Source organism: Pseudorasbora parva, chromosome 9 (genome assembly GCF_024679245.1).
Source record: "Pseudorasbora parva isolate DD20220531a chromosome 9, ASM2467924v1, whole genome shotgun sequence".
NCBI lineage: Eukaryota > Metazoa > Chordata > Actinopteri > Cypriniformes > Gobionidae > Pseudorasbora > Pseudorasbora parva.
This window is the reverse complement of record NC_090180.1, coordinates 5966801-5979944: the sequence shown is the minus strand read 5'-3', so window position 1 is coordinate 5979944 and position 13144 is coordinate 5966801. Positions and strand designations below refer to the sequence as shown.

The following is a 13144-nucleotide window of genomic DNA, read 5'->3' as shown; positions in this document are numbered from 1 at the left end:
TGTACTTATTGTGTTCATGTTGTATTGCAAAATTTGAGGTGGGATACAGGTTCAGTTAGGGACAGGTGTGGTGGTGTGGGTTAGTTTAAGGGTAAAGTTAGGGACAGGTGTGGTGGTGTGGGTCAGTTTAAGGGTAAAGTTAGGGACAGGTGTGGTGGTGTGGGTTAGTTTAAGGGTAAAGTTAGGGACAGGTGTGGTGGTGTGGGTTAGTTTAAGGGTAAAGTTAGGGACAGTTGAGGTGGTGTGGGTTAGTTTAAGGGTAAAGTTAGGGACAGGTGTGGTGGTGTGGGTTAGTTTAAGGGTAAAGTTAGGGACAGGTGTGGTGGTGTGGGTTAGTTTAAGGGTAAAGTTAGGGACAGGTGTGGTGGTGTGGGTTAGTTTAAGGGTAAAGTTAGGGACAGTTGAGGTGGTGTGGGTTAGTTTAAGTTTAAGGGTAGGGTTAGGTGTAAGGGAAGGGTCAACAATGAATAATGAATGTAATTACAGAATTAATAGCATGCAGGTTTAAAAAAAAAAAAAAAGTAAGTACAATGTAAAACCATGTATGTACACAATAAGTGCATTGTATCAAATGATTAATTAAAATGTTAGTACATAGTAGGCAAGTTATTACATTCATAGTTAAGGCCAGTTAAGAAGTTAAAGTAGGTCCAATAAAGCTAAATAGAAATTTAAATGACAAAAGCAAACCAAAATTAAAATGAACACAGAAAATAAATACTATAATAAATAATACTAAAACATTGTTATAAAAAGCAAAACATAAAAAAAAAAAAAAAAATGTAAACTTTACATCCTCAATGATGCAACTCAACACTTGTTTATCCTCTATGTAAGACAAGCTGTCACTGAGACACTTTTTAAGTCATATTTCTCTGTTGAAGGTGCTTTTCTTCTAAATTTAGTTGATAGCTGACATCCTGAAAAATAATTGGTCATATCAGTTACCTTTATGTCATTTTCTCATTTCCTCTAGATAAAATATTAGTTGCCACACGTGACCTTTTGTGAACGTATTAAATTGATCATGAGCAGGTTTAGTTAGTGGATACGTTTTCTGCATTAATTTACCCAAAAAGGCCTCTAGGATGTGCTGTGTCCAGAAATATGAGTACAAAACATGTCTTATCACAAAGCCACATTATGATTATAGTTAGAAAGCTGCAGTCTTAGTACAACCAAAAACACTGAAGGTGACATGTTGGTATGTTTGTTATTGTTTTTTAGGATACAAAGAGAGAAAAGCTTATCCGCAACAGCGTTATTTCTGCTGCATCCAATTAACCTTCCACTAATCCATCGAGGATGCTTGTGCCGCCAACAGTTGATCAGTCAAATACAGGCTATCAAAGTGTGGAAAGTCGCTCTGCATGTGCTTGTGAGTATCAAAGTCGGCTAAAAATAGAAACGATAAGAGAAATAATGGTACACTGCAGGACTACTCGTGTCCTGAAAAATAGAAAAGTCCACAGCACATGAACAGGCATCAGTTGTGTTGAGAACGGTTATACTCATTCTTGGATGCAAATTTGTGTTTCATCTGTTAAATGTACTGCATTGATTTCTCGGACAGTAAGATTACTGTTCAGCACATGTAACTGTGAAAGGGGAGGGAGGAGTAGAAAGAGAGAGAGAGAGCGACTAAGGAGATTAGAGGCTTCTCTCTAAACAGTGCCCATGCCAGTCAGAGCATTTCCGATGGAAGTCCTTCATCCTCAATTTAAGCTATTGGTGAATTCCCCAACAAGAGTCAGATTTATTCACAGAGCAAGTCAAGAGACGAAAAAATGGGATAGTTTTGGAGAAACAAGCCAAGCATGGGTATGTATATGATAGCCAGAAACCAAGGGTGGACACAAGTACAACCGGTTCTTGAAGAGCAGCGGACATGATATGGAAAAGATGACTTCTGGTTCCAGTGGGTTTCTTCATTACTCAACATCTGGAGTTTAGGATTGCCATTCATTATGTGACGGTCTCATTTTGGATCCTACAAGATTCTTGTTTATGTGTTCCACCTGACCTGTCGGATAGTTAAATGGTGCTAATAACTGAGAATGGTGTTGCAGGAGGTGTACTTCTAGTCAAAGATCACCAAAATGGCACCAGTGTCAAACAATCAAGAGGCCGGAACAACGAGGAGTCCTCCATACAGAGCTCCCCTTTTTTGGAGCCATCAGAGGACTCTTATTATGCAAATGATGAAGACCACCATTTTTATGAGGATGATGATGACGATGATGTCTACCAAGAATTTGAGGAGTTGGACTTTTCGCAAATACCAGATTGCAAGAGCATTGTGTCGGACGATTCCTTCTACCCACTTGATGATTCGCTGAACTTCGAAAAATCCCGGAGTCCCGAGAGCCCTGAGCCACTCAGTTTCTTCAAAGCATGCAGCACTAATAATACCATCATTGTTAAAATCATGATAAGACAAGGTGTGACGAAGGAGGAGGTGCGAGAGGTGGACAAAAATAACAGAGTAAGTTTAGCGATGGCTGTTAAATGTTTAAAAGGGAAATGTGTCATTTCTATGCCACCAAACTGAGCCATAGAAATGATTTTTTTAAATGGTTTTCCCAAACACCCCCACCCCCTGTCATTGGTCAGACAAACAGAGAGTCCCGCCTCCAAACTCAAGCGACTGGTTGAATCAGTGTTGCTGGCCTGGTGCTCAAAAACATGTTTTAAATGCGTATCAACATTTACACTTTTCTAGGGAAGTCAAGCTATAAATGGTTCACTTAGTTCCCTCAGCATATTAGTCTGAGTATATTACCATCAAAAAGAACACATTTAGCTTCAAATATTGCATTGATCTGTTATTTTACGCAATTTTACAAAGAAAACTGAGGATCAAGCAAGGATATTAAGCCTCGCATCTTGCTTTTAAGTGGTCTTAAAAGTAAAAATATCTACTTTAACTTAGGCTTTTTTTATTTTAGCAGCACGGGCAGTTGAAACATTATCAGTCATAAGAATTTAATTGCAGGAACATACTCATGTGGTGTAGGAAAATCTCTATCATTACCATCCATGCTTTGAGTTTTCAGAATACTGGAATAATGAACATATTACTTTCCAGGATCCATTCAGCTAAATCATGTGTTTAAAGAATTTCATTCTTTACTGGGAGAAGGCCTATCACTCCCCTTAGCCCTGAGAAGCTTACAGTTATGACAATGTGGGTTATAACAGTGTCATGTTTATGCAAGGCTATTATCATATCAAAGAGTCTTTAAGCATGCATGATCCACGCAGCGCTCCTCAGGGAATGAGCTCAGGCGCTATGGCTGTCTCCTTCCTCCATAAACATCGACATTGCGCATAAGTGAGGCTGAGACTTTCATCCGTACATAAATATGACATTAAAGGCAGAATCTATAAGGAAAGAAATTTGGCGCGGATGACAGCTGTAGGCAAAATGTGGCTTCTTGGCATAGTGGAATTATTCTGAGTCTAAAAATATTAGATTGTAGTTAGGATTTCACTGACATGAATACCATCATCTATTCAATATATGTAAATGGTTGGGTCATCAAGTCCAGGAGTTTAAAAATGCGTGTCCATGGGGTGACAATGGTTCTTAAGGTGCCCAAGGAAAAGTTCAGAGACAACAAAACTCAAATTTAATGTAATAGTATATACATACTAAAATAACACTTATTTAGTATGTCCAAATGGGATAACAGCAAAAAGTTCTGTTCACAAAAGATGGCATTTCTAAGTCAGATCTGTCTTGATGTGTTGTGACGCTGTGATCTACAGCTGAAATCTCACGGGTGCACCAGCCAGCTAAGCCCTGAAACAGAATGAAGTTAGCAGCCCAAGCAGATCGTAATCATGCCCAAGCTTTTAAAAAGATCTCCAAGACGTCAAAATACTGCAGGGCTTTACCTAGACAGGGATTTTTTCAACATGTCATATAAGGAGCAAACTCAAATTTCTCCATTAAGCACAGAACTTATAATGTAAGCATAATTCCACTCAAACGAGTCTAACTGCAGGCCATAAAAGTCTAAATTTGAATCTGCCACCCATTGTCATGCTAAATTATATGTGAGAATTGAGATGACTTCCCTCCTCAATGAATCATTTGAACTCAAATTGCATTGACTACTGCTAAACGTGTCTGTCTTCCTATAAATAGAGCCAATAATAAATGAAGCATCACCTATTTGCCCTCCTCTTTTGTGCATCGGCAGTCACTGAGACCATGTCGGCATTGCAAAAAATACTCTGGTGCACTTTGCAGCTTGATACAAGCATTGCATTTGTTAAACATCTTATTTAACTATTCATCATTGCTGAATAGGACTGTACGTTTGGTCTGTAACTCACTATTAACTTAGACAACGCAGTTTGAAAACTCAATGATCTGAACGCAAACAGAAACAAATGTTATCACAGAGATAGAAAAGGCTCTTGTGTTCCCCAAAGCAGCAGGCTCTGTGGCTCAGTAAAAGACATGTAGTCCTCCTTTAAGACTCTACAACCCATTTGCATGTAAATGTCTCTCAACTAACACAATTCCTGATCATTTGTTTAATTTAAATCTTATTCTACCACCATTAGGGCAGAGGAAATTATATGTGCGGCACAGTTAAACAGCACCATTAAGCACTAATATTTAATGATCCTGTTTATCATTCTCTGTGATGTTCAACCTGTTTGCAGTGCTCATAATTAAAAAGAAAAATGTGAGTTTTTTGGTTAAGGAAACTTGCTGTCTGTGGGGGGAAGCATATTTGAAAGCGTAAAGATTTCTATTTCACCTTGGAGTTTGTATTCACCTTCACTGTTGTACGTCTGTTGATCCTGGGAGAGGGAGCTTTAGGAAGTTAGAGAGGCTTTTCTTTACAATCATCTTACGACAGCATGACATTTCGCTTCCCTGTAAGACTGTGCTATGTAAACTGATGTGATCCCTATGAAGTGTCACTACTACATCCCATATGGCTGTTGGACTATATATATATATATATATATATATATGTGTGTGTGTGTGTGTGTGTGTGTGTGTATATATATGTGTGTGTGTATATATGTATGTTTGTATATATATGTATATATATATATATGTGTGTATGTATGTATATGTATGTTTGTGTATATATGTATGTATATATATAAAATACATATATACACAAACATACATATACATACATGCACATATATATTTCTTATATATATATATATATATATATATATATAAAATACATATATACACAAACATACATATACATACATGCACATATATATTTCTTATATATATATATATATATATATATATATATATATTATCTGGATATCGATTGCATTATAGCAATGATCATATTTAATTTCTTGATATTCTGGAGCTTAGCACCATAAATGCCAGCAGACAAGCGCTCTGAGCCCAGAGGGAACTCTATACTAAATCTTAGCTAATAGTCTTTATAGGGCTTACCATCTGCCTGTAGTGCTCTATAATCACTCACAATCTGGAGACACACAAGAAAAGGGAGACGCTTTGTACTGTTCAATCAATGCCTCTGACCTCATGCATTTGTTTTTATTTCCTCGTAACCCTCACTCATCTGTGCCTTTTATATTTGCTAAATTCTTTTGTGAATTTATGCTGCATTCATGGAGCAGGCCGCCCCATGTCTGCACTACATATTTAGATAACACTTAGAGTCTTTAAAATATTTCTTCTTACTATATTAGTTGTTTCTGAATAAAAAAAGCCAGTCATCACCCAGAAGATTTCCTGGAAAAGTGTAAACACTGAGGCTCTGTGGTGCTTTCAGAGCATTGCTTGTTTGATTGTTTGATCGACACGTGCTGCTTCCCAATTCAGAGGCTGCAACCTTTGAAGGCCCTTTAAATGCGTTCTTCGTTTCCCATGAAATGAAGGATACAACAGATCCTTCGTGACCTTGCCTACCCCAGGATTTATTGTGTGCCTGTGACAAAAATATATACACTCTAAAAAATGCTGGGTTAAAAACTACCCAAGTTGGGTTAAAAATGGACAAACCCAGAAATTGGGTTGTTTAAATTGGTCCATTTATTAGGGTTCAAATAACCCAATTTCTGGGGCTGTCCATTTCCAACCCAACTTGGGTTGTTTTTAACCCAGCATTTTTTTTGAGTGTATATATATATATTTTTTAAAAATTGCTGAATTACCCTTTTAAACGTAAGTTCTGGCTTACAACTTACTTAAATATCCAATGATACAAATGTAGAATAAAAAAAATAAAAAACCTTTAAAGTGGTTGAAATGTTGACATATCTTACGGAAATGTGAGTTTATACTCTTTATTTACCGAAATTGACCCCGGGGAACAAATATACCGTTAGTTAAACTGTTTGTTCCCAGACAGTTTAATATAACTTTCAAAAAAAGTACAAATTACTGTCACTCATCAACGGCAGCTGTCACATTTGCTAGGCGACAAGAACAGTCCTCCGTAGGCTAGACGTCATATTTACAACACTCAGTCTGACCTTCGCTGCCTTTGAATTGGGACACAGCCATACACATTAGTTTAACTTAACTTTGGGTGGGCTATCTGATGTCTAACAATGAAAGATGAGGTGTTCAGAAAACCCTGCAAACGCTGCATCCATTTAGTATGTAATGAGTAGGCTATATTCATTTGATGAAATGTAATTATTTCTCGTTTTTTTAATCCTTTACATCCTCGCTTCCATTCCTGTTAAAAGATGGCGCTGCTGTAAGACCAATGGTGCCTTAGCGCGCCCAAATGGGTGGACCCATTTGCCTATTTAAGCAGTCACTGCCATTTCATCAGAATTTTTCAACTGAGTGGCAAGTGACTTTTAACATAGCAAGCATAATAACATGGCAAGCTTACACAATGTTTGTTCCCGTCTATCTCTGGGATCCGAAGCTACATTATTAACCAAAACATTCCCTTTTTTAAAACAGTTCACTCACATTGTGTAGCTGGCTCCAGAGGGAATGCAATCCATTAGCACCTTGTTATAAACGCAGGACTATTCAAGACCTTAAAAGGTGCTGGCTTGGCACGCTGATGGGTCGAGGAAGACCTTTGGCGACCAGAAGTGGCTGCTGTGCTGGCCCATTTAGGCAAGAATTGGAGCATTGCTTGTGACGACTTCTGGGCCGAAGTGAAGTGATCTCATCTATGGAACGGAGGAATTTGGCTTGAAAGATTTGAAGGACTGCCATAGTGTGGAGAGTGGATCCAGGCTGTCAAGTAGGCTCTGGCCGCCCGTGATGAAGTGGCTCTGAAGGGATTAAAGCGATGGGCAGCCTGGGTCTTCCATCAAGTCATGAACCTGGCAAAGGGCAGGTATCTCATGCCACTTATCAAGGCGGCTGCGGGAAAGCTATGCCAGAGTTGACTACTCCAACTCCAGCTCCTCGATGGCCTTGGAAAGGACTTGGATGAGTTTTGAGTCGTCCATAAAGAGGTAAGGTGGCAGAGTTCTCAGTAGGGTTTCGACCACTCTTCCACATCTGAAACAGCCAGAAAAATTGGCATCATCCCTGGCATCCTCCTCTAACCCCCCCAAATGAGAGCGAGCCACTCCCACCAGAAGAGGGGTATTGGTCTACGCAGGTAAATCGGACCGAGGAATCTACTCGCAGCAAGGCAAGACTCATGGTCTCACAACCCGTATATTTATGAGCATGGCTTCAGCGTAGGCACAGCTCAGGCAGACAGCTCATATGAGGGATGCAGTTGTGTGACATATTGCAACAAATGCGGCTAGAAAATATGCTCTTTAAAAAAAGCAAGAAACTCACTCAATCTCTTGCCGAAAGGCCACCGGCAGAGGTGTTGGTCGCAGCCAAGATCGCTGTCAGCACTGCAAAATCTGCTGCTGGTCTCTTTAACTGGCGATAAAGTAGGCTGCTTCTTTGTCTTCTTTCTAAGGTCTGTGAGGAGACTGTGTTTAAAGGAGGAGGATTCTGATGAAATGGCACTCAGTTGCGGTTTTTATAGGCAAATTGGCCCATCATCATGCCACATGATGCACTGATGCCATTGGTCTGAGCATTTGCACAGACGTGAATCAATCAGGTTTGGTATTTTCAGAGAATGGAATTACCCCATAGCGTCAGCTATCGACGCAATGTGAGTGAACCACTATCGAAAGGGAATGACAGTTCTGCAGTCTATGGAAGCCATGGAATAAAAGCGTAAAAGGTCATTTCGAGTTTATAATATATATATATATATATATATATATATATATATATATATATATATATATATATATAATATCTTGGTGTGAATGGGCTTCCACTCTCCACTATTATTGTTAACAGATAATGAACAGCGGCAGCACCAACATAGCAATACCATGTACCTTGATGAAAGCAGTGGCACTAGGGCTTTATCTTTAAAAAAAATGGATGGGGGCAGCGCCAGCATTTCTGTAATATTTTTTCTGGCTTAATTGGACAATATGCAGCCTTTGGCAACATGATGGGCTATTTAAATCTCGTGTAAATAGACTTTTATTTTTATTGCACCGAAATTACACACGTTTTCACTCTTAAATACCCATAGAAATGTGCAGTAGTGACATTGCAGTAATATCAACTGATCTAACTACAGTATAGGCTACACTTGCCAGTCTAATTATGCTTCTGCAAAACACCAATGACACATTTACTCTAAAGATCAAGATTTGATTGACCTCATAGATAAGACCACCTGACTCTGACCTATAAAGATGGATCTGGAAACTCACCCTCCAACAATCCCTGCCTTTAAATGAACTGCTATATTGCAGGGTTCAACCGCTTCAATGCTCAATCCTCTGGAGTTTGCACGTTAAACACCTTCTTCTGCAGTAATGATGGATATTCACAAAAATGACTATGGATATGACTCATATTTTTCCTTTCCACTGCTTAACAGACAGGTCTGATAGTGGCGTGTTACCAGGGCTATGTGGATGTGGTCATTGCACTTTCTCAGTGTCCACATGTGGACGTGAACTGGCAGGATAATGAAGGGAATACGGCTCTCATGACTGCTGCACAAGCAGGTAAAAATTATGATCAATTTTGATCGATAACTCCCATATCCCCCTGGGTCTTCTTTTGACTTCAATAAAACAAGAGCAAATATATTATAATTTATGAGTGAACAAAAGTAGCTAGAGCTCTTTTCTTTAGTATTATGACATATCCTAGTGAAACTGGAAAAAAGTAAGACGTGTCTGGGTTCAGTTTGAGGGTTGTTGATAAAGGCAGATCATAATGTGAGCTTGCGAGAAAGGATTTAAATGATTGGAGGAGTCTGGTATAAACTGAAACATCCAGTTACAACATTTTCCTAAAACATTACCAAGTAAAGTTTAAAAAAAGGAAAAGAAGCATATACATGGATAAATCATCCTAATAATGTTCTAATAATGTCAGTAAGGACCAATTTAGAAAATAGATTGGGTGAATTTTCATTTCATGCCCACTTTGAGGATTTAAACATACCCCAAACCTTAAAGTATTAAACGCATAACTCCTGCATCATTTGTGTTAGACATGAATCACACATCAAATCATTTGTTCAGGAGGGATGTTTTTCAAAGAAAATTGCTTCTCAAACTTACTTTTTCCCACTTAAAAATGAAACAAATGAATCATAGGGACCAGAATAACATAAACTTGTTCCAGTAAGCAGACACCTTGCAATCTAATTGAAGGACACCTTAAAAATTCTGCTTTTAGTTGGTTTATTCTGTAGTGTCTGTATTCCTGTAGATCAAAAAGTAGAGCGTTGCTATCATCAACAAGACCATGGGTTTGATTCCCAGGGAGGGAATGTAACTCATAAACCGTTGCTTTTGAAGCTTTTGAAAGGTGTCTGCCAAATGCATTAATGTAAATATTATGTTTATGTCCTTCTGAATTATAGGCCACAGTATGATTACCAACTATCTGCTGAACTATTTTCCCGGGCTTGACACTGAACGCAGAAACTGCCATGGCTTCACTGCAATGATGAAAGCGGCCATGCAGGGTCGAGCCGAATGCGTGCGGTCTCTCATGATGACAGGTACAGTATCATCAGCTGAAAATTTATTTTGTTCACATCTTCCATTTTGTTCCTTCATGTGGGTATTAATTTTCATTTTTTTGTCTGCACTGGAATTTTTTTTGTTGAGAACTTAAAGCGGTGGTTCCGTGTTTTTTTTTTTCTATGCTTGGTTGTGTTTATGAGGCGCAGTATAACAGTCTTAATACTTCTTTTTTTTTAAACGCTGTATTTGTCTTATATTTTACCTTTATTCCACACCGCTGTCTCCACTGTCCTTTGAACGGCTCGTTTGCTTCCTGCTTCTCTGAAGCCCATCCCTCTGAAAAACGCAATGGTCTTAGATTGGTTAGATGGCCAAATGTAGTTTCCTGTATTGTTATTGGCTGAAGTGCCAAGCACAGGTTGCCGGAAACGCCACGACCCTTACCAACCCGGGAAGAAGCTTGCTGTAGTCCAAACCGGACGTTTTTGTAGGCAATAAACTGCTGTAAACTTAAAAGACAATATCTCCGTTTGCATTGAACTTTCAGCGCTGTAACTTTGCAGATACTGTTTATGCTCAAGCAGCAACATTACACACTAACTAAAGTTAAAAAAGTGAAATCGCATGCAACCACCCCTTTAAAAGTTTAAGGCAACCAGCTGCAGAACATTTTTGAGTTAAATAGTTGAATAAACTTTAAAAGCTGAATTTGTCATACAAAACATAAGTTGGATTTTTTTACAGTGTGATGTTTTTCTTGATGTAGGAGGAGACATTGAAGCAAGGGACTTTGGCCGTAAGCTGACCCCACAGGAATGGGCCATGTTCACAGGCCGCTACGAGACCGCCCAACTGATGTCCCGACTGATGGAACAGCCTTGCGCTGAACAGTTCTGTGACTCTTATCACATGGAGTGGCCTTTGCTAAGTGAACTGGTGGCTCGATCAAAAGAGCCTAAGTCCTGCTGGAGGAAGTTCTCAGAGTGTATCTGTAACTTGTTATCCATCAACATGAAGACCAACCCCGTAGACGAAGGTGCCATGGACTACATGGTGCGAATGACCACGGCGCTGGCCAGCCCGCTCATAGCCACCGCCTGCCGCACTGTGTGCCCGGACAGCCCTCCGTGTGTTGGAAAACGTCGCCCCGCCGTACAGGACATCCTGCGAAGACAGCGTCTGGCTGAGCTGAAGAGCCTGGGGCCCGAGCGCCTCAACAACTACAAGCGTCTCTTCCAGAACTCCAGGGTGCTGCTGCTGCCGAAAAAGCAGGATCGGCGAGCCAGTTTGCAGCCGCAGATCCTGCAAAGTGTAGCGATGGCCTCGACTGTGGCCCTGAGGAGAAGCAGCCTGCTGCCTCTACACTTGATGCGCAGAAGCAGTGTGCGTCCTGGAATAGTGGTGCCTAAAGTCATGCTGTGTAAAGCTCCTGCTCCCATACACATACCGGAGAGGCTGCCACGCAGGACTTCAAAAGATGCATCGCACCTACAGATCCCTAAATGGAGGTACAAAGCTCTGAAGGAGGAGAAGAAGAAAGCTGAACAGATGGATAGGTTGAGATTGCCTATTGGGAGGAAGAAGTGATGTGGCTTTTGATGCCTTAGTGTTTTTTAAGGATGTTTTCCTCTATGAAGGCTCGTGGTCTGTGTGAGGATCAGCAGTATAAATCGTACGTTAATCGTTCAGACTGCCATGGATTTCACTCAGTTCAGTACTCTTTAGACACATTATTTTTAAGTGATGATAATTCTAATTTACAGAATCACCTAACATAATACAGAATTACCTAACATAATTAATGTGTAGGTTTTTTTGGCTCATTATTTTTGAGCCAAGTCATACTTGCAATTTATATTTTTTTTATATATTTCTCTGAAAGACGGGTGCCAGTGTTGCTCAAAGTAAATTACATAATTATCAAGGACGTTCATAACAATGAAACAATGCAGGCCACAGTCAGGTTAGACGCCATATTGAATGTAACGCAGATGAAAACGAGGCTGTGAGGGATAGACACACATAGTCTTTGCAGTGGCATGGCTGTAGTCAGGTTAGCGCCATAACATTTACTTGAATAGCCTCGTTTTCATTGTCTCGAGTTAAATTTAATAACTATAGTGTCTACATTAACTAATGGCCCGTTCCCATCAGGGACAATAAGCTACAATGAAACTAACTATAAAGTTAATAATCATCCTAATTATATGAGAACAGGGAACTCCACATGACACAATGCCACAGAGGAATGAAAAAAGACATAAATTAAATTTGTATAGGCCTATATTCCAAATGAATAAGGATTTATTAAGTCTACATATCATACAAACAAGAAACTATGATTCTAACCGAAGGTAGAAAAAGCAGTCGTTCCAACCACACTTTGCGATGCTGTTTGCGAATGTTCGCTGGAACTAGTTGCTTTCAGTTAAAACAGCTCAAACATGCATTTTAGTCTGGGACTAGGTTTAAGCCTGGTCTGTGAAAGCCTTGTTTTTGAAGTTCTGAAAAGTGAAGCCAAAACGTTTCGATTGAGTGGATGCAGTATAGGTCATATTAAACACCACCCTCTCATTGTAATGCAATGGGACGTGAGACAAATGAAAAAATCTAATTACACTTCAAATAAATTTTTTTCCAAAGATGGTTTCTGTCATTTTAGGTTGTTTTTATCACACTGATGTAAGTTGATTGTTTTTTTAATAAGTTAGGTTTTAGTTAGTTATTTGATGGTATAAAAACGAGTGTGTTGTCATGATAGACAGCTGAGACTGACAGCTCTGAATGAAGTGGTCACTGTAGTCACTCACAGCCTGCGGTTTCGACCGTGACCGGGAACTTCGTTGCTGCACTGGAAGAACAAACTGCATACACTGTTTCCTTAATGCTGGGTTATTTGGGAAGCTGAACAAGATTACATATGCCTCACAAACAAAAACACACTTCTTTAGTGACATTGTTGATTTTGTGCTCTAGAACCGGTCTAAAATGACAGCACTGCCGACAGCTTCTGTAACCCGAACAATGTTGATGGGCACGCTCTTGCTCTCTCACTGTGGTTGATCTATGTGTGTGTGTGTGTGTGTGTGTGTGTGTGTCTAATCATCCGGGAGATCTTTCGTGGTAG

General features: G+C 39.6%; 1 protein-coding gene across 2 annotated transcripts; it reads left to right on the top strand.

The window, feature by feature from the left end:
• Window positions 1-547: 547 nt before the first annotated feature.
• On the top strand, window positions 548-12578 carry ankrd33bb (ankyrin repeat domain 33Bb). Of its 2 annotated transcripts, none has more exons than XM_067453017.1 (4): window positions 548-1378; window positions 8913-9042; window positions 9912-10052; window positions 10784-12578. In XM_067453017.1, exons 1-4 carry the CDS (start codon window positions 1199-1201, stop codon window positions 11602-11604), a joined length of 1272 nt encoding a protein of 423 aa, XP_067309118.1. In that variant the 5' UTR covers window positions 548-1198; the 3' UTR covers window positions 11605-12578. The 2 variants fall into 2 exon arrangements, with proteins under 2 accessions (XP_067309118.1, XP_067309119.1); XM_067453018.1 differs by lacking the exon at window positions 548-1378 and adding an exon at window positions 1467-2485.
• The last annotated feature ends 566 nt before the right edge of the window (window positions 12579-13144 follow it).